The following is a 20,244-nucleotide window of genomic DNA, read 5'->3' on the forward strand; positions in this document are numbered from 1 at the left end:
AGGTTGGGGGCGGGGCCAGACGAATAGCAGCCCCCTGCGAGGCAATTGGCCAAAAGGAGTGGGCGCGGCGCGGGCGGGGCGGTCAGGGGCCCTGCCCGCCCTGGGGCGGGGGTTTTCCCGCGGCTCCGTGGAGACCCACCAGGTGAGAAGGCGGTTTGGCGAGTTTTCCCTGCCGAGAGGATTAACCGCATTACTAAAAACCAGAGGCGGTGGTTAATACCTCGGAGAACTCAGAGCTAATGTTTCTTCTTTTGTTTCGGAGAAGAAAAGTTCGGCGTGGAGGACCGCTCGCCCGTCCCCCTCCCCCAGACCTCGGAGTGGCTCACTCGGGGTGCCCAGAAGGAAAGAGTTTGCACAACCAGAATTCAGTGCCGACGAGGGTTCACTGTAGCCTCGAAGGGAACTGAAACCCAGAATCACCCCGGCCAACCCGCAGAAGGCCACCGGGACTTTTTTATTTATAAGCATTTTATTTATTTATTTTTAGAGAGAGAGGAAGAGAGGGAAACATCGATATGTGCTTGCCTCTCTCACGCCCCCTGCTGGGGCCCTGGCCCACAACCCAGGCACGTGTGCCCTGACTGGGAATCCAGCCTGCAAACCTTTTGGTTCGCGTGGGGGGGGGACTGAATCTACCGAGCCACACCAGCCAGCGCCACCAGCACTTTCAAAACCGTGTATACGGTAGGAAGGAACAGGATTGGGGTCCTCGGGGGACACGGTGGCCAGCCAGGGCCAGCACGGCTCCCTGAGGCTTTGAGGTCACCTACAGATGTAGGCATGCGCACTGGCTTCCCCGCACGAGCTGTTCCGTTCTGTGGGTCACGTGGGGAAATCGCAAACCGTGGCCCTGAGGACCTTCCGTGGCCAGTTGTAGGAAACTGGTGCTTGCAGGACTCCTGGGTCCCCTGGGGTTTGGGCCCAGATACATGGACAGGCTGGGGGAAGTGGTCAGGGGATTGGAGAAAACTCCTGGGGAACAGCAAAGAACGTCTCCCCGTCAGGCCTGGCCCTGCGGTGCACCCCACACCTCCAGGCGCCAGACAAAACCTGCTTTCGGCCTTGGACCTTGACCTCTGCCTGCCAGAGGCCAAGGGAGGGACAGCCCCTAGCTCGTCCTTCCAGAAAGGTGCTTCTGCTTAGATCTCTTCAGGGGCTTGACCTGGCCCCAGACGGGTGTCTAAAGCCATTCTCTTGTCCTGACCCTGGGTGGGCTGGCTGGGCTAACCCAAGCCAGCTTCGGTGCAAACCCTGCTCTGAGAGGCCCTTGAGGGGGGGGGGGGGTGGAGCCAAAAGCTCCCTTACACTCCCCACCCCCACTCTGCACGTTGCCTGGCAGGCCCCACACCAGCCCCTCCTGCCCTGCCCCCTTGCCGGGGGTGGATGGACACTGCCACCTCGGGCCTCGTTACGTCCACACTCGGCCTGCTAGCTGGCACAGGCCGTGCGAGGACCTGACCCGGGCCAGCACCACCGAAACCCTGCGGGGCCGCAAGACCCTCTCGGCCGTGCCTGGGTTTCAGCTAAGGACTGCAGGAACAGCAGCGGCTGTGCGGCACGCCCACCCCAGCTTGGGCGCCCTCTCGTGGACGGTCTTGTAGGGAGCGTGCCGGAGGTGAAGCTGCGTTCCCTGCCTTGGAGAAACTACACCCAGCCCCCAGCCCCTCACTCTGGCCCCGCCTTCCCTGGGGAGGACCCGGCGTCTGGCGCTCCGCTCCGGCTCTACAGACCCTCTGCCCTGTCCGACCTGCAGCAGTCAGACCGCAGGCGCCGGGAGGGAGGGCAGTCGAGGACAGAGCCTCAGGGGAGGGAAAGTGGTGCAGGCTGCCCTCCGCCCTCTGCCCTCTGCCCAGGGCAGGTTGGGGATTTGGGATGGGGCGTGGACAGGAAGAATCTCTTCCCTCCTAACTTCACGGAAGGTGCAATGTGAGCCCCACGGTCCCTGACCCTAGGTCCCCAGCCTCGAGGTGTGCCCCTCCAGAGCCCTGGCACCCCTGGTTCCGGGAGCATGGCCTCCGTTTATTTATTTAGGCGAATCGACCCCAGTACAGCGGAGGTCACAGTCAGTGGTGGAGGGCGACACGGGAGGGGTCTCCTGGCAGCGAGGTAGGGCAGGCGGAGGGGCGGGGCCAGACGCCGGGCGGTGGAGCAGAGGTGGAGAGGCGGGGCCAAGGGAACCGCGGGGCGGGGCTATTGATATTAAATGCAGTCGGAGGGCGTGGTCTGGTGGGGGCGTGGCCGGGGTGGAGGTGGGTCGAGGGTGGGGCCAGGCGGCCTTAGGGATCGCGGCGTGGAGGCGGGGTAAGGCTGGGCTGGGAGGTGGGCGGGGTGCCAGCCCGGAGACTGGGCTGGGAGAAGCCGAGGACCGCCCGGCAGTCCGCACCTCCACGCTGCTCTAGGAGGCCAGGTACCCGGCGTCCACTAGGAGGCTGGAGCCGCTCGTGGAGGCGCTGCGGTCGCTGAGCAGGAACAGGATGCTGTTGACCACGTCCTCCATGTCTGCAGCGGGCGGCGGGCGGGTCAGCGCTCTCTCCTGGCCGCCCCAGCCAAGCCCGCCCCTCCTCGCAGCCGGTCTGACCTGCAAACTTCTTCAGCGGGTGCTGCTCCTTCAACTTCCGGGCGAATTCGGGGTCGCTCAAGCTTTGTTGGCTCATGGCCGTCAGCACAACCGTGGGGTTCACGGAGTTCACCCGGATCTGGGACCAAGGGGCGGGAGGCTGCAGCCTCAGCCCGTACACCAGCCCTGCCCGCACAGCACGCCCCCCCCCCCACCAGGCTGAGCTTGCTTCGTGTGTTCCAGCCAACCCCTGACCTCACCACCCAGAGACCTGAGTGGCCCCACGCCCGCTCACGTCCACTGCTCCCTTTCCCTTCTCACCCCTAGCCCCATCCCTACAGGCCCAGGCCGGCTCACCCAGCGCCCCCCACGTTCACCTTGTGCGGCCCCAGCTCCAAGGCCATGGTTTTGGTCAGCATGGTCATCGCACCCTTGGTGGAACCTGTGGGGAGGACAGCACGCAGCACCCTTCAGGGATTCGGCCCCCTCCGCAGGGAGGCCCGGCCCCCCCGGTGCGGTGCGGGTAGGCACAGACTGGGCAGAGGGACGACCCACTGTAGACAGCGCAGTTGGGGAAGGTGACGTAGGCGGTTATGCTGGAGATGTTGACGATGGAGCCGGGCACCCCGCGCTCGATCATGCCTCGGGCCACCACCTGCAAGCCGAGAGGGGTGGCAGCTGGACCCCAACACCCGCTACCCTCCACGGGCCGCGCCAGCCGTGGGGCCGCGCCCTCCCGCCGGCTCACCTGGGACACCTGGAACACGGACCGCAGGTTCACACCGAAGGACCTGAGGGGGAGCCGGCACGTCAGGCGGGCCGAGGCCACGCCGGCCCGCCTCCCTGGCAGCCCTCCCCCGGCCCCTGCCCTCCTGCTCCCCACCTGTCAAAGGCCTCCTTGGTGACCTCCAGGAAGGGCTGCAGCATTGCCACGGCGGCATTGTTCACCAGCAGGTCCACAGGGCCCACGCCGCCCAGCGCCTGCTCTGTGGCCTCCCAGTCGCCCAGGTCCACACACACGGTCTCTATCCCGGGACACTGTGGGAGGCATCGGACGGTGGCCGGGGTGGTCCCAGCAGGCCCAGGAGGCACCGCCGAGGGCATGGGGAGGGATGGGTGACGCCTCACCTCCTCCAAGAGGCTGACCAGGTTGGCTCTGGTGCGGCTCAGGGCCACCACCCTGGCCCCCGAGGCATGCAGGGCCTTGGCCGTGTGGCGTCCGATCCCTGCAGGGGAGCACCAGGCGGGCAGCGGCGCACCGTGCCTGGGTCAGCATGGGGGCTGGGGCTGCAGCTCTGCTGCTCAGGGAGGAGCAGCGAGAGGGTGCTGGCCGGAGGGTGCCGGCCTGGGGAGTGTGGGGGCCCGAGCCAGAGGCTCACTCAGCAGGATCCGGCCAAGGGAGGCCCCCACGGGCAGCTCCTGCCTGCTGGTCTGGGGAAGACACCGTGGCTGGACCCCCCCTCCACCCATCCTGCGTGTTGCACTGACCAGGGAGGGGCAGTGTCCTGTCCAGCACGGGGGCCCAGCCACCTTGCTCCACCTCAGCCCCCCCCACCCCACCTGCTCACTGACACTCACCTTGCCCTGCCCCCGTCACCAGGGCCCTGAGGCTGCTGAAATTGAGCTGCATGGTGCTGACCCCAGCCCCTGTCCAGCAGGAGCGCAGGTTTTATACCCGGGAGGGAGACCTGGTTCCAGCTGGGGAGGCTGGGCCTTGGGCGTGGCTGGGCATGGGGGCAGCTTCTGCCTCCTCGCTCACAGGAACCTGCCCTCCTGGAAGGGGCTACCCTCCTCACCCACAACCCGAAAGGTGCCAGCCAGAAGCTCCCCCCTGGGTTTTGGGAAATAAATTAAAATTAATTCTGGGGTGGGATATATGCTCCTTCCCGGCTAGCTGGGGGCAGATGGCCTGGAGTTGGCCCCTGCAAATGCTGGGCTGGGCGGCCCTGGGTGGCGGCTAAGGCACACCATCCTTAAGGATGGCTGGCCCCCTGCCCCCACCAACCTGACCTCACCACAACCCCAATCTGGGGGCCCCTGGGGCCTCCAGAGGCTTCGTCACCTGCCCCTGCAGGGCCTGGGAGCCCTGCCTCTGTGCCCCCAGGCTCTGCCTTCCTGGGGCGCCCCCGTTCCCTCCAAGGTGAGGCTGTGGGGATGGGGGTGCCCGCTCGGCCCCCTCCCGCCCTCACGGGGCCCACACCGCAGTGTCAGTCCGTGGACCCTTCTGGTGGGGGCAAAGGACTCAACATGTGCTCCCGCTCTGGGCCACTGACACCTGTGGGTCCTGACGCCGGTTCCACTGCAGGAAACAAGCCTGAGGGGGTGTGTGAGCACCTCCCAGGCTTGGGTTACAGGTTCCCAGCACCAACGCCTCCATATGAGGGTGCAAGGGCCATGGCAGGGCTCTCAACACCTGCGGTGGGCCCTCCAGGTGTGGCCCTGATGGGCCTGGGGGTGCCTCTGTCACCCTCCCTCCCTCAGACTGGGGCCGGACCCCCAGCGTGGCTCCCGGAGAGGGGCTGTCTCTGTGACCTCCCGGCCCCTGGAGGCCCAGGTGGGGTCAGGCAGGGAGAAAAGGTGAGTGATTCGATCGCCTTGTGAAGGTGTGGTTTACCAGACTGCTGTGAGTCAGGGTAACTCGAGACGAAAGCTCTCCTGGAATCTGGGAAACAAAGGTTAAGGAGCCAGTAATCCGGCGGGCCTTTGGATAACACCTGTTGTTCAAGGTCGTTTCACTGTCAGTCAAGGAGAAAGAACTGCGATTCCCAGCGGGGACCCCTGCCTGCGCGGCGTCCCCACGTCTGTGCGGGTTTTCTCCGGGAGCAGGGGGGCGGGGGTTGGTGGGGTCAGAGCGTCGCCGCCAGAATGCGGGTGGGGTCTGCGAGTGACCCTGGGGGGAAAGGGCGCCCGGCCCACCTGGGGTCCTGTGTTTGACCCTGAGCTGAGGGAGGGGCTCTGGCCATGGAAGACCCGGACCTGGAAGAAGAGGGTCAGAGGAGAGCCACCTTCCACCCTGGCTGGTGTAGCTCAGTGGGTTCAGTGCTGGGCTACCAGCCAAAGGGTTGTTGGTTCGATTCCCAGTCAGGGCACATGCCTGGACTGCAGGCCGGGTCCCCAGTGGGAGCTGTGTGAGAGGCAACCACACATTGGTGTTTCTTTCCTTCTCTTTCCACCTTCCTTCCCCTCTGTCTAAAAAAAATAAAATCTTTTTTTTAAAAAGACTTCCTTATTTGTATCAATCTTTTTTTATTTTTTTTTTTTAAGGAGAGAAACACCAATGTGTGGGAGCCTCTGACGTGGCCCCCACAAGGGCCCAGTGCACAAACCCAGGCAGGTGCCCTGATGGGGAATCGAACCAGCAACCCTTTGGTTTGCAGGCTAACACTCAATCCACTGAGTTACACCAGCCAAGTAGTCTGTCTCCTTTTAAAAAAAAGTTTTATTTATTTTTAGAGGGAGGGGGAGAGAGAAAGAGAAGGAGAGAAACATCAGTGTGTGGCTGCCTCTCATGTGCCCCCTACTGGGGACCTGGCCTGCAGCCCAGGCGTGTGCCCTGACTGGGACTCGAACCAGAGACCCTTTGGTTCACAGCTCAGCACTGAATCCACTGAGCCACACCAGCCAGGGCTATCAATCTTCCTTATGTGGGCATAGCTCACCCTGAGATCGAGGTGTAACACCAGAAGTATGAAAACGCGAACAGCCACTTGGGAAGCGGGCCGGAGCCACCTCCGGGAAGAGGCGCCGCCTTCGCAGCACGTGCTGAGGGGACGCCCCAGGCCCTTGAGCGGGCGTGTGAGTTAGAACCGGGCGGGGCAACCTTCGGCCTGCACATTGTAAACCACATGGTAACGCAAACAGCTGTTTGCAAAGAGAACAGAAAAGCAGGACGAGGCGGGACTGAAAACTGGAAACAGTGTCCCGAGTCAGGCGGCCTTGCTGAGCTGCCCGCACCCGGATCCCGCCCCCCGCTTGGGGCGGAGCTCTCCGGCCGCTCGGCAGCGCCCCCCCCACCCCCGCCTCCGCGGAAGGACACCGACGGGGCTTCCGCCCGGTCACCGCTTCCCCAGCAGGTGTCCTCGGCTCTGGCGTGCGAGTCGGTGCCTCTCACTTCGCCTGGTATTTTCAGGTCCACGGGAGTGTTTCGGGTCTCCATTCAGAAGTTCGGGGGTGCTTTTGTGGCCAGAAGCGTGGCGTTGGGACTTACCTCTCGTTCACATCAATTAGTCCGGGGTGAAAGTAACTTTGTTATCCCTCCCGTCACTCGGAGTCGGTTTCCGAGAACCCAGCACGAGGACTTGCTGAGTTTCGGATGCGGCGTCCTTGGAGGTGCCGTGCGCGCGAGGCTCGGAAAAGACACACGTTTATCCACTGAGCGGGGCTGCATGCACATCACAGACACCTGGGTCACGGGGCGGCTCGGCGGAGAGGGCCTACTGCTTTCTCTGGGGTGCGGGGTGGGGGCCAGGGGCCCGCCCCTTGAGCACCAGAAATGAGTTGCTATTTTCTCTTCTTAAAAAAAACAAAAAAACCCCACCAGCCCTGGCTGGTGTGGCTCAGTGGATTAAGTGCTGACCTGCGAACCAAAGGGTCGCCGGTTCAATTCCCATCAGGGCACATGCCTGGGTTGTGGGCCAGGGCCCCACGAGAGGCAACCACACATTGATGCTTCTCTCCCCCTCTCCCTCCCTTCCCCTTTCTCTAAAAAGAAATAAATTTTTTAAAAAACACACCAAAAAATCTCCCCCCGCCAACCCCTGACAAGCTGCGCTTCAAGCGCTCTGTCTGCAGAGAAAAACTCCATGAGAGAGAAGCTCTCGCCACCCCGTCCTCCCCAGGCCATGAGAACGGCACGCCGGCGCCTTCGGCGGACTCCTGCTCTGGCCAGTCCAGCGGCCCGTCCCAGCGGTCACTTCCAGGCCCCCACTCAGCCTGGGGGTCTGCCCAGGGGAGAAGCGGCTGGGTGCACACAGGGGCACAGGGTGGGGGGCTGCGAGGCCAGGACGAGCCAAGGCTGCGGCGAGGGGGCCGGGGTGCTAGGGCTGGGGAGGGGGGACTTCTCGGGGACCCCGGGAGCGCCCCTGAGTGCGTGTGTCACCACGGGGGGTGGGGGCGGGGAGGCCTGTGTGCGTGAGAGGGCAAAGGCTCTGGGCAAAGGCTCTGCAGGCTCAGGTTCCCTCCCGTGGGGCCCCGGGGGGAAAGGCTTTCATCTGCTTTTCCTGCTTCCCACCAGAGGAGAGGTCTTGAGCCGCCCTTCCTGAAACCGGACCCGGGACCAGTGGGCTCGTGGGTAGGGCTGTCCCTTGGGTGTCCCCCAAGAAGGCCCTGTTCCAGGCTGCAGGGGGAGGGCCTGGGGGGCCCCAGGGAGGACGAGGCACCCAGCACAGCCAGAGGCGGGAGTGCAGGGGCTGGGACGGAGGCCCCACCTGGCTGTTGGGCTGCAGTCTCTCAGGGGCGGGGCGGGGTGGGGCGGGGCGGGGTGGGGCGGGGCGGGGCGGGGCGGGGGCCCACCCACTGCCCTGCTTCACCCCTGCCAGTCTCCCCCCACTCCCCACCCTCCCCCCCCACCCTTCCTAGGAGGCAGAAGCACTGGCCACTTTGTGTCAAACTCGGGCCTCCGAATGGAGGGGGCAGCTGGGGCCCCTGCTCTCTCCTCGCGGCAGTGGGCTCCCTCTACCTGCTTGGCCCTGGGCCCAGCTCCTCTGGGGTCGCCTCCCTGGGTGCCCGCGCCCCTAGTGTGGCTCTCACGCCCCCCCATCTGCTCTGTCAGCCATGTTTGCCCTGCCTGGAGACGGCCCAACCCAGGGAGGCTGGGAGGGGCGCTCTCTCCACCGTCGGCCCCCGCGCCTGGCACAGAGAGTGCCCCCGGCGCTCGTCTGCAGGTGAGTGGGTGAGCGGTGCATGCCCCGAACAAGGGCGATGGCCCACCGGTGGCCACCATGAGCACAGGCCGTGACCGCCGCGAGGGGCCCCTGAGGCCCAGAGGGCGGGAGGAGGGCTCGGGGGCGTGAGTCGAGGTGACAGTGGTGGAGACTTCAGCTCCTACTCTGAGCCCGTCCCCAAGGAAGGTGCTGTTGGTATTGGACCCCCCTAGACACAAGGCCAGGAACCTGTCAGTCCACGAACCCCACAGAGCGGCGTCAGGCCGGAGGCAGTACAGGGGGCTTCCTGGAGGAGGCGAGAGGCAAGCAGAGAGAAAGCTCGAGGGGATCCTGCTGCGCAGGAAGGTGCAACCTGACCAGGTCAGTGGACACAGGTCTCCTTCTACCACTTGTGTGTGCGTACACTCGAGCACGCACACGGGACACACGGGACACATGCACACGTGTGCAGACACACATGACCAGGCACCCATGGACACATGCATGTACACATGGGCAAACACGGCGTGCACACATGTGCTTCCGCCCACAGGCACACGTGTGTGCACATGTCGCACATGGCTGCACACTCATCAGGCCAGCGGGGGAAGGGGACCCTGGGGGTCAGCAGGCTCATCCTCCATGCTGGCCTGGGCCAGTAGCCAGGCTTCGCCATGTCCTTGCCACTGCTAAGGGTCACCCTGCAGGACCCAAGGAGGGAGAGGACGGAACCCCGGCTCCCCCTGGAGCTGGCGAGGCAGGCCGGACCTGGAGGGAGGGGCAGCTGACAGCACTTGAGTGACAGGTCCTGAGACAGCTGCTGCTCCCGGGTCTCCCGGGTCTCCTGGGTCTCCCGGGGGCGCCGGACCTGGAGCCTTTGACTGTGACGTGGGGGGTGCTGGGGCAAAGCTCACCCCTCCAGGTAGGGTGTTAGGAGACACCTCACATGTTATTTTGTTGTCTTCCGGACCGTGGGGATCGAAAAGACCCGCAACCCTGCAGCTCCATCTTCCCTGGACCCTGCGCTGGCCCTTCTGGCCTCGGGACCACCCTTGTGTGGCCCGTGGTGGGTGGGGGCCGCAGTCCTCCTGAGCTGACCATGAGGCGGGGGGGTATCGAGGGTGAGCAGACTCGGGAGGCACCCAGGACTAGGACCAGGGACATTGCTGCAGGACAGAGACCCTGCCCTCTGCACGGGAGTCCGGGGTGGAGGCCCTGCTGCAGGGCCCGGAGTAGCTGCAGGGGGTCAGGGGGCCGCTCCTCGGCAGGCCAGGCCACTGGGTCCTCAGCCTCTTCTGCCTGCTCCCCCCACACCCGTCTCCCCCGGTCACATGAAGAAGCTTTGCTTTCTGCGACAGCTGTCGACCACCAGCTGCCCTGGCAGACCCCGTGGCCTCAGGACGCTGCCCGGCCCTGCCTCCCCATGAAGGAGGCAGGAGGTTGTGGGGCGGCCAGCCCTCTGGACCCGGTGACGGAGGGGGCTGAGCTGCGGAGGTGACGGTGTGGTCCCATCTGATGCCGCCCTGCTCTGTGCGGGCCGGACACCGAGCGGCCTGCGGCGGGGGCGGCTCGGCTGGGGTCCGGGCCTCTGGGGCCGCCGGACCTTCTGGGTCTGCAGGCGTGGGAGCACAGAGGACTTCTGGGAACGGGCTGCAACCCCCGGGGTGCCCTGTGCCAGCCGCAGGCTCCAAGGCTGCCCGGGGGTCCAGCGGACTCCGCCGGCCTCTCCTGGAGCCCCACCCCCTGCGGGTTGGCTGCCCCCAGTGCTCTCCCCACCTGTCCACGGGCCACCCTCTGCACCGGCCTCACCAGGCCGGCACGCCCTGGGCCCGGGCCTCCCTCCAGACCTGCAAGGCCAGACCCGGCTCTTGTGGGAGCAGCTGTTTCAGTCGAAGCGGGAATTACTGGTTCGAAAGTTAGTGGTCCAGATCCGACGCTGCACAGTGGCAGCCGCGCAGCCGGGCCCTTGGAAGAAAAGGCCTCGCGGCCTGAGGCGACGCACTTGAACTCAGACCAAACAAGGACATACACGGAGGAACAGACCCAACTCACAAAGCCATGGTGAAAGCCAGCCTCGGAGACCCGTCTGCGTCCTGAGGGGGGCCACCTCGTTCCTGGGGGCGGGCCTGAGGGTGCTGCCCGGGCTGCGGCCAGTCGACAGGGCGACGGAGGGCGGGCACGATCCCCCCTCCCAGTGGCCTTGCAAGGACTCCTCCTTGGAGCCCTGGCTGTGGTGGCTCAGTGGACTGAGCCTGGACTGCAAACCAAAGGGTCGCCGGTTTGATTGCCAATCAGGGCATGTGCCCGGGTTGTGAGCCAAGTTGTGCCCCCACTAGGGGGCGTGCGAGGGGCAACCACACACTGATGTTTCCCTCTCGCTCCTCTTCCCCGCTTTTTAAAAGTAGGTAAGCATCGCAGGTTCGATTCCCAGTCAGGGCACATGCCTGGGTTGCAGGCCGTGGCCCCCAGCAACCGCACATGGATGTTTCTCTCTTTCTCCCTCTCTCCCTCCCTTCCCTCTCTAAAAATAAATAAATGAAATCTTTTAAAAAAGTAAATAAAATATTTTTAAAAGAAAGGTGTTGTTATAGAAGGAAAAGAAAGGACTCGGTCCTTGCAGACGCAGACCCAGGTCCTGAGTGGTGACCCAGACGTGGTGTCCGTGCAGACGCGAGACCTTCCGTGCCCCGTCCCGTCCGGGACGCCTGCCACGGGCAAGGCCCAGGGACGAGGGACGTTCTTCTGGGACATTACAGGGACAGGACGCAGAGCCCCAGTGGCTGTGAACGGAGCACAGGCACACCGCAGGGCCACTCGGGGCCAGAGGTGGGCCGTGGGAGCCGGTGCCCCCTGTGCCACAAGCACCCCCGTCCCTCGGGGGCTCTGTCACTGCGGCAGACCACTGTTGCAGACCACTGCCACCGCGGGGAGGCCTCGGGCTCGCCGCGTCCCGCCACCCCTCGCACGGCTCCACCCCCAGCATTCCTCTCCGGCCCGGAGCCCGACAGGGCGCCCAGTTAGGGGCCTTTCCCGCCCCCACCGCCCCAGGCGCCGAGGACCCAGACGCCTGGCCCCACGTGTCCTTGGGGCGTGTCCTCCTGACCGCACCAGCCACGTGCACAGCAGCCGGATGTGGGTGTTGTCGTCTGCACGCCACACACGCCTAATGCAACGCACACAGCCCTGCACACCCACGTGCACGCACACCCGCGTGCGCAGCTGCCTTTGCCTGTACACAGCCACGTACACACAGCCACACACGGGCACGCCTCTGCACACACACCATCTCTGACGTGCTGAGAGAAGAGGCGTAAGTGACACGCAGGGAGGCCGCCTCCACACGCAGGGCTTGCTGCCTCCCGCAGGAGCCCCTCGCTGCGCCTCAGCCCTCAGAGAAGACCCCAGGGCGGCCGGGGCTGCGTGGGCAGGGCGGGAGCCCTTGGGGGCTGCAGCTGGACGCCGGCGGCCTGTGCCGGGCGCAGCTGCCAGGAGCCCCGCCGGCCCGTGACAAGGTGCTGAGCTGGGCGTAACAATCGCACTTTTATTCACTTATTGCAACAGCACGGGAGAGGCCGGGGAGGGGCCGCGGGCCCGCACCGCTCTCCCCTCCCGGAAAGGCACCGGCAGGTGGGTCGGGTCCGCGCGAGCCGGGGGCTGTGCCGCAGCAGGGCTGCACGGGAGGCCCCCGGTCTCGTGGAGCTGGAGCCAGGGGCGGAGGGCCGGCACGGACCCCGAGCGAGGGCACAGGAGTGACTCTGAGGCCCCTGGTGCGGGGTCTGGCCGAGGAGCCCCAGAGGAGCCTCGGCTAAGGGCCCCCCAGCAAGGTGGCTTCTACATGGAAATGCCGGAGGGCCCAGCTGACGGGGGGGCCGGGGGGGGCTACCTCGAGACCGCGGGCGCAGGGAGGGCAGGCTCCCTGAAGAGTTAAGGCCTCTGAAGAGAACTCCGTGCAGGACCCGGCCTGGAGCGCACTCCTCAGGGCTGGGCCTGCCCAGGGCTCCCTTCCCCCCAGGGAGAGTCCTTCCAGGACACTGACCCCAGACCCTCCCAGCCCCAGACCTGGGTGGGGGTGGGGCGAGCATCTGATGTGGGCAGGGCAGGCAGCGCTGACCCTGCTCCCTGGAGTGCCTGGTGACTGGCCCTGCCAGGGGCCTTGTCTGTGGGCCGCGCAAGTCTTCCTGGACGTGGCTGTGGCTGTGGCCGTGAGCGCCTAAGGGAGTCGACTGAGGCCGGGAAGGAACAGGCACTGCCCAAAAGCCAACCCCGAGGTCAGGGGTTGAGGATCACTGAGAGGCAAGGTCACCCCGCTTCTGCACAGGACACCAGTCCGTGTCCGGGTAGAGGAGGCAGTGGACGGACTTGAACCTGGAAAGGGGTGCGTGGGGTCAGGGCCACGGGAAGGGCGGGCCGGCTCTCTGGAGCCCCTCCCCACGGCCCACTCACCGGGTGGGGTCCTGCTGCAGGCTGAAGGCTCCAGCCACGTTCACCACGTTCCGTGGGTTCTCGGGACCCCCGTAGCTCAAGGTCACCTACGAGGAGAGAAGGACAACTCAGCCCCAGCGCCGCCCCCCCCGCCCCCTCCGCCAACCGCAGCACCCCCAGCCCCCGCAGCCCTCTGAAGATCCAGCCAGGAGAGGCCGCCGGGTGCCCGGGCCCTCCCGGCGGGTCTGAGCAGCACTTCGGGGGACGGGCTGAGTGGCGTGGCCAGGACAGAAGCCGCTGCCGCAGGGCAGCTGGTGCCCCCGCCCCCAAAACAATCCACTGTCCCAGTGTTCTGGCCTGGGACTCCCACCGCTGCCCAGACCACTGCCCAGACCACTGCCTGCTGCCCCGGGCCTGTCCGTCCGGGAAAGGGCCGCGGGTGCCCTTTGCAGATGAGCCCCCACCACACCTGGGACCACCCCCCACCCGGCCACGTTCAAATCCCTCTCTCAGCCAGGAGACCCTCCGGGCCGGCCACCCCCCCCACGCCCGAGGGGGTGCACCTGCTGGAGCACGGTGTCGGGTGGCAGCCGACGCAGGTTCTCCAGGTGGGAGTGGAAGAGCGAGCTGTGCCGCAGGCGCGCCCCCAGCATCCCCTCCGCGATGTAGCCCACCGTGCAGTCGTCCGGCAGCCTCAGCCGCTCCGCCGTGCTCATGAAGCTGCCCAGGCTGCAGGGCGGGGCGGTCAGCGCCTCGCTGGCCCCGGCCCCCTCCCTGGGTCGCCGGCGCCCCCGCAAGCCGCCCCCTCACCTGGCCCACGGGCTCATCTTCAGGGCGAGGCCCCTGCTGAGGCAGAACCCAGCTCCCCCGGTGGCGAACCAGAACTTGACAGTGGTCACCTGGGGAGGAGGGAGCCGCCAGTCAGGGCTCCTCACCCTGACTCTGGACACTGGGGCGTCACCCGCGAGCCACTCCTCAGCGGCTCCGGGTCCCGGCAGCAGGGGCTCCCGGGCCCCGAGGGGCTGGGGCTGCCGCCACCCCGCTGCCTCCCAGCCCCAGCCCCTCCCGTAGGGCCTCCCAGCTTGCCGGGCCACTGCAGCCCCCAACGCGAGCGGGTCCGGCACCCGCCCCTCCCCGGCCCCTGCTCACGGTGCCACCTCCCTGGACCCGCTCGGCAGCCTCGATGGGGTGGTCCAGGCTGGGCCGCCCCAGGTACACGTCCTGGCTGGGGGAGAAGGCGGACAGCAGCTGCAGCAGGCCCTCGGCGTTCACATAGTTGTCGTCGTCCACATGGCAGAACCACCTGGGGGCGGGGAGGGGGCAGTGTCAGCGCCCGCAGCCAGGTGTGAGGCCCCGGCCCCCCCCGAGGGGCTCAGCCCCCACGCACTTGCGCCCGGACTCGATGAACTTGTCGTACTCCACCGACATCTTGCAGCACAGCGCCTGGCGGGTGTGCACGGCCGAGCAGTTGGTGTTGATGATGTGGCTGCCTATGGGGTTGGGGGAGCGGGGGACGCGTGAGGGCCAGGGCGAGGCCGGCCGCCAGCCCGCCCCACTGAGGCCGGGGTGAATCGTGGCTGCTGCCCCACAAGCCCCAGCCGCCTTGCTCTGCTCCAGGCCCTGAGGCCGGTCTGACCACAGGTCTGGCACAGCCTCACCCGGCTGACCCTGTTGCTGCACCCTAGGGCCCACGCAGAGGGACGACCACCTGGAACCCCCAAGTGGATGCGCACGGGGGAATGGCCTGAGGGCGGACTGACCCCACTGGCTGGGCTTCTCCAGGGCAGGTGGGGCCAGGGATGCTGCCCTCCACCCGCTGGTGACCCTGAGCAGGTGACTTAACCCCCCTGAGCCTCCGTACACAGCAGGGAGGCGCATGGCGCTGGACCGAGAACAGAGTGAGGGGGACACTGGGCACGCTGGCCGGGGGCACTCACCTCCCTGGCGCTGCAGGTCAGGGTCATCTCCATCCGTGAAGATGAAGGTCTAGGGAGAGACCACCTGTGAGGTGCACGCTGGGGCCGTGGTCCCAGTGACTGAGAGTGAGGCTGGGGTGGCGGGGGCCCAGGGTAAGTGTTTCCAAACCAAGCCAGGGCTTGGACGTGGGGGGCGGGTGGTGTCCCAGCTCCAGCCTGCTTCCACCCTCTGCAGGTCCAGTGCCGTTGAGGCCAGGCCTGCGCTCAGAGAAGTTTCCAGTTTCTCGGCCCTGTATCAGCTTGGGGAAACCCACCCGAGCCTAGAACCCAAGCCTAGAACCCAAGAAGGAACAAGAGGGGGTGGGCGTTGGGGGTCCCCGGGACTCAGGACGCGGGGCCCGGCCCCTCTGCTAGGGACGCAGCCGGGGTAGGTGGCTTGGGGCGAGACCCACCTGTCGGCGGGCCCGGGAGATCCACGTGCGCAGCAGCAGCCCCAGGCGCGGCCCGTGGTTCTTCCGGGTGGTCTTCACGGCGATGAAGACGTCCTCAGGCCGCAGGCGGGGGACGGGGGCGCGGGCGGGTGGCGCGCGCGGGCCGGGGCCGGAGGTCCGGGCCGGGGCCGGGGCGGGGGCGGGCGCGCGGGGCAGCGGCAGCGGCAGTAGGAGCAGAGCGGCCAGGGCCGCGGCCAGCGCGAGGCAGGCCCGACACAGCGCCCCCCGCACACGGCTCATGCGGCCGCCGACCGGCCGGCAGCGCCCGGGCCAAGCGCGCGCCGCGGCCCCTTTAAGAGCCACCCCGCCCGCGCCGCGACCCGGAAGCAGCCAGCCGCGCTGCCCCGGAAGCGGACGGCGCGCCGCGGCGGGGTGGGCGAAGATGCCGCTGCCGGTTCAGGTGTTTAACTTGCAGGTAACCAGCCGCGGCCGGCGGCCCCCCTCCCCCGCGTCCCAGCCGCCGGGCCGGAGCCGAGGCCGAGGCCGAGGCCGGCCGAGCGGCCCGCGCGCCCCGCCCCGAGCCCCGCAGCGTCCCGCGCGTCGGCGCCGGCGGGCCCGCCGCGCTAACGCTCTTTCTCCCCGCAGCAGCCAGCCAGCTCTGTGTCAGGGTCGGGGGGTGCAGAGAGTCAGGACAGGATGAGGGATAGCCCGGCCCCCAGCGCGGCCGCCGCGTCCGTGACAGCGCTGTGCCCCGCGCCCCCCAGCAGTAGGGCAGACGTCTTCCTGCCGGGCACGGCCGGGGACTGCAGCCTGAGCGCCAGCCTGTCGGCCTGTACGCTGCTCTACGAGGTACCGTCCAGGACAGGGGCCCGGGACAGCCAGCCAGCCGGCCAGCCGGCGAGCCGGCAGGCGGCCGCCCGCGGTCGGCGCCGGGCCCGCGGCGGCTCTGACCCGCGCGGCTGCACGGGCTGCTCGGGTTGCGGTCGAGCCCGCGTCTTCCCTGTGGCTCGGAGGAAGCTGCGTCAAGACGGTGGCTGGGAACGTGCAGGGACCGTCGGGGCTGCCCCGCTCTGCGGACGGGCGGAGAGAATCTGCCCGGGCTCCTCTCTGGGAGCCGCTGGTCCTGCGAGGAGCCCTGCGGAGGGGCGGTGCTGGAGGCGGGTGGGGAGGGCCGGCGGAGCTGGGCTCAGGGCGCGGTGAGGGCCTCTCACCCGCCCTGGGCAGTCCCCTGCTCGAGCTGACACGGTGCTGTGTTGCAGGGGGCCGTGGAGCCCATGCAGATTGATGTGGACCCCCAGGAGGATCCTCAGAACGCCCCTGATGTCAACTACGTGGTGGAGAACCCTACCCTGGTAGGAGTCTCGCTGGGGGTGTTAGTGCTTCTGGGGGTCCAGGCCGGTTGCCCCACTTGGGCCAGGTCCCGCCGTAGCCCAGAAACCCCTGGGGTTCCTAAGTGCCCTCACGTGACGGTTGTTAGCTCGGGACCCTGCACCCCACCCCTCTCCCGTGGGACACTGGGGTCCCAGGCCACCTGCGTGTTCGTGGGTGTGGGTCTGTGCCGCAGGCTCCAGGCCCCTCAGACCCGGGGAGGGGTCAGCGCCCCGGCTGCGGCTCCTGCCTCGCACGGTCTCCCCCGCCCCCAGGACCTGGAGCAGTACGCGGCCAGCTACAGCGGCCTGATGCGCATCGAGCGCCTGCAGTTCATCGCGGACCACTGTCCCCCGCTGCGGGTGGAGGCCCTGAAGATGGCCCTGTCCTTCGTGCAGAGGACCTTCAACGTGGACGTGTACGAGGAGATCCACCGGAAGCTCTCGGAGGCCACCAGGTGAGGCCGGGGCCCGGCCTGCCATGCCCCCGTCAGGGGCCACCTTGTGCTGCTGTGACGCTAGCCCCCGCACGCGGCCACTCACAGCAGCACCCATGCGGCACGGCAGCCTTCCCCGAGGAAGAGCCAGGAAGGTCGTGCCCGGCAGACCAGCCTGGGTGCTCTCCGCCCGCCCCAGCTGGGGGAGGTCAGGACTCAGACGTCAGGCACAGGCACGCCTGTGCTCGGGCTACTGCTCTGAGACCTCGAGGAGCTTGTGCCGGTGGTGGCTTGTCCCTCTGTCCCCGGGGCGCCCGCAGCACTTCTCCCTCCGGGCGCCCTGCAGACCAGGTGCTGCCCCGGGGCTGGGGCAGGGCAGAGGCTCCTAGGAGGAGACCTCCGGCTGCCACGTCAGCCCTGATGGCCAGGCCCTCCCCCAGGGACCTGCAGAGCGCGCCGGACGCCATCCCCGAGAGTGGCGTGGACCCCCCGCCCCTGGACACGGCCTGGGTGGAGGCCACGCGGAAGAAGGCCCTGCTGAAGCTGGAGAAGCTGGACACGGACCTGAAGAACTACAAGGGCAACTCCATCAAGGAGAGCATCAGGTGCCCCCCGGGGCCGGGGGCAGGGGGACGGCGGGGCGGCCAGGCCCCCACGGGGCAGTGTCCACTCACAGCCTGCCCCACAGGCGCGGCCACGACGACCTAGGTGACCACTACCTCGACTGTGGGGACCTCAGCAACGCCCTCAAGTGCTACTCCCGGGCCCGGGACTACTGCACCAGCGCGAAGCACGTCATCAACATGTGCCTCAACGTCATCAAGGTGCGCCCTGCGGCTGGGGGGGGGGGCAGCCACACCCTGGGCCAGGAGGGGCATCCCTGGCTGAGCCTGCCCCCCACCCCGCCAGGTCAGTGTGTACCTGCAGAATTGGTCTCACGTGCTGAGCTACGTCAGCAAGGCCGAGTCCACCCCCGAGATCGCAGAGGTAACCTGTCCCCAGCCCGATCCCACGAACCTCTGCGGACTGGGGGTGGGGCTCACTCTCCCTCCCGTGTGCCCCTGCTGTCCCCTCGGCAGGGGTCACTGGGGTCAGCTGAGGGTGGGGAGGGCGTGAGGGGCTCACGTGTGCCGCCTTCCCCTGCAGCAGCGTGGGGAGCGGGACAGCCAGACCCAGGCCATCCTCACCAAGCTCAAGTGCGCTGCAGGTGAGGCCCGAGCTGCCCCCGTGGCGGGCGGCTGTCCTCACGTGGCACAGACCCTCAGACCCCACACACAGGCCGGCTTGTGGTCGGTGGTCAGGAGTGCAAACACTACCTCTGACAGCCGCCGTCCGGGCAGTGCCCCTCGGGCCCCCAGAGCGGTGACAGCAGCTGTGCGGGCTTGGGCCCCCGGCCCCCGGAGGGCGCCCTGGGGGCACGCTTGGGTGTCACTCATCTCAGTGGCCAGAACTTCCATCCCTGGGGCCGAGGAGCCCCGGGCAGGCTGGGCCTCACCCTCCTCCCCCCCCCCCAGGGCTGGCCGAGCTGGCTGCTCGCAAGTACAAGCAGGCAGCCAAGTGCTTCCTGCTGGCCTCCTTCGACCACTGCGACTTCCCCGAGGTGAGGGGCGTCGGGGCACTTGGGGGTGGGGAGGGCTTGCGGCCACTCCGCTGGGGCTCCCCCCCGCCCCCTGTGGGACCTGAGGCCTCGGCGCTGGGGGCGGTCTGGAGGACAGCGCCAGCTCCGTGCCTCGCCCCTGGCCTCTGTCCCGACCACAGTGACCCCGGTCTCTTCCCTCAGCTGCTGTCGCCCAGCAACGTGGCCGTGTACGGCGGCCTGTGTGCCCTGGCCACCTTCGACCGGCAGGAGCTGCAGCGCAACGTCATCTCCAGCAGGTGGGGCCCCTGGGCTGCCGTCCCCCTGGGCCGGCGGGCGGGGGGCTGGGGGGGGGCGGCGCAGGGCGGCTCTGAGGAGTGTGGCGCCCGCAGCTCCTTCAAGCTGTTCTTGGAGCTGGAGCCCCAGATCCGAGACATCATCTTCAAGTTCTACGAGTCCAAGTACGCCTCCTGCCTGAAGATGCTGGACGAGATGAAGGTGAGGGGCGGGCCCCCCTGGGGTGGGGGCAGGGTGGGGGGGGTGACTTGGGTGGGGGGCGGGGCGGCCGCCCCTGACCAGCCCCTCTCGCCAGGACAACCTGCTGCTGGACATGTACCTGGCCCCCCACGTCAGGACCCTGTACACCCAGATTCGCAACCGTGCCCTCATCCAGGTCAGTGGGGGTGGGGGGACTGGGGGGAGGGCGGGTCTAGGCGAGGCCCGGGCTGGGGACCGCGGCGCTGACCTCCCCCCGCCCCCTGCTGTGCAGTATTTCAGCCCCTACGTGTCGGCCGACATGCGCAGGATGGCCACCGCCTTCAACACCACGGTGGCCGCGCTGGAGGACGAGCTGACGCAGCTCATCCTGGAGGGCCTCATCAGCGCCCGCATCGACTCCCACAGCAAGGTGGTGGCGGGGCCCGGGCCGGAGGGGGGGGTGCGCCCGGGCCCTGCTGACCTGTGCCCCCCCCTGCCCCCGCAGATCCTGTACGCCCGGGACGTGGACCAGCGCAGCACCACCTTCGAGAAGTCGCTGCTCATGGGCAAGGAGTTCCAGCGGCGCGCCAAGGCCATGATCCTGCGGGCGGCCGTGCTGCGCAACCAGATCCACGTCAAGTCCCCGCCCCGGGAGGGCAGCCAGGGCGAGCTCACGCCCGCCAACAGCCAGTCCCGGATGAGTACCAACATGTGAGGGCCCCCGTGCGCCTCCAGGACGCCCCGCATGCCCCACCCACGGCCCGCAGACTCGGACTCCTGGGCCCGCTGCTGCCAGCACTTCTGGGGGGGCCCCTGCCGTGTGCCCGGGGCGCAGGGGTCAGCCCGGAAGGGGAGGAGGGCCCACCCCGGGCCCCGCCTCCCCGTACCCCCCGCTCTGGCATCCTCTGGGGCTGCAGACAGTTGTGAGTCTTAGTCCATTAAAGAGCAGCCTGAGAACCCCCTCGTACGGTGCCTTCTGCGGCGGTCCTGGGGTCGGCTCCGGGCCCCCCACACTCGAGCAGCTGGGCCCCCCTGGGCAGGGGGACGCTTGCACCCTCCCGCCGGTCAGACCAGGGCGTCTCTGGGCTCAGAGGCCAAGGGAGGGGGCCCCCTGCCAGCCCCCCCCACCCCCCCGGTCTCCCAGCTGCGTGGGCCCAGACCCCTCCCTGCGCACGGCTGCGGCATCGGCATCACAGGCTG

At 67.8% G+C, this 20,244-nt stretch overlaps 3 protein-coding genes across 6 annotated transcripts; 1 reads left to right on the plus strand and 2 right to left on the minus strand.

The window, feature by feature from the left end:
• Positions 1–1,998: 1,998 nt before the first annotated feature.
• On the minus strand, positions 1,999–4,298 carry LOC114503966 (carbonyl reductase [NADPH] 2-like). The gene is made up of 8 exons (XM_028521564.2): positions 4,136–4,298; positions 3,686–3,783; positions 3,441–3,595; positions 3,306–3,348; positions 3,113–3,212; positions 2,935–2,999; positions 2,579–2,696; positions 1,999–2,499 (listed from the first exon to the last, which is right to left on the minus strand). Exons 1-8 carry the CDS (start codon positions 4,185–4,187, stop codon positions 2,396–2,398), a joined length of 735 nt encoding a protein of 244 aa, XP_028377365.1. The 5' UTR covers positions 4,188–4,298; the 3' UTR covers positions 1,999–2,395.
• A 7,647-nt stretch (positions 4,299–11,945) lies between these two features.
• RFNG (RFNG O-fucosylpeptide 3-beta-N-acetylglucosaminyltransferase) lies at positions 11,946–15,633 on the minus strand. Its single transcript, XM_028520725.2, has 8 exons — positions 15,209–15,633; positions 14,778–14,826; positions 14,228–14,330; positions 13,990–14,143; positions 13,651–13,739; positions 13,404–13,569; positions 12,862–12,947; positions 11,946–12,783 (listed from the first exon to the last, which is right to left on the minus strand). The coding sequence occupies exons 1-8, from the start codon at positions 15,485–15,487 to the stop codon at positions 12,702–12,704; spliced, it is 1,008 nt and encodes a 335-aa protein (XP_028376526.1). The 5' UTR covers positions 15,488–15,633; the 3' UTR covers positions 11,946–12,701.
• GPS1 (G protein pathway suppressor 1) lies at positions 15,575–20,002 on the plus strand. Of its 4 annotated transcripts, none has more exons than XM_028520534.2 (14): positions 15,575–15,662; positions 15,833–16,036; positions 16,447–16,539; positions 16,831–17,012; positions 17,432–17,596; positions 17,680–17,815; positions 17,901–17,978; positions 18,138–18,198; positions 18,506–18,591; positions 18,772–18,866; positions 18,960–19,065; positions 19,160–19,240; positions 19,337–19,474; positions 19,550–20,002. In XM_028520534.2, exons 1-14 carry the CDS (start codon positions 15,630–15,632, stop codon positions 19,757–19,759), a joined length of 1,668 nt encoding a protein of 555 aa, XP_028376335.1. In that variant the 5' UTR covers positions 15,575–15,629; the 3' UTR covers positions 19,760–20,002. The 4 variants fall into 4 exon arrangements, with proteins under 4 accessions (XP_028376335.1, XP_028376338.1, XP_028376339.1 ...); XM_028520535.2 differs by having other exon boundaries at positions 15,615–15,662; positions 18,141–18,198; XM_028520537.2 differs by lacking the exon at positions 15,833–16,036 and having other exon boundaries at positions 15,576–15,662.
• The last annotated feature ends 242 nt before the right edge of the window (positions 20,003–20,244 follow it).

The sequence above is a fragment of the Phyllostomus discolor genome, chromosome 8 (assembly GCF_004126475.2).
Source record: "Phyllostomus discolor isolate MPI-MPIP mPhyDis1 chromosome 8, mPhyDis1.pri.v3, whole genome shotgun sequence".
Taxonomy (NCBI): domain Eukaryota; kingdom Metazoa; phylum Chordata; class Mammalia; order Chiroptera; family Phyllostomidae; genus Phyllostomus; species Phyllostomus discolor.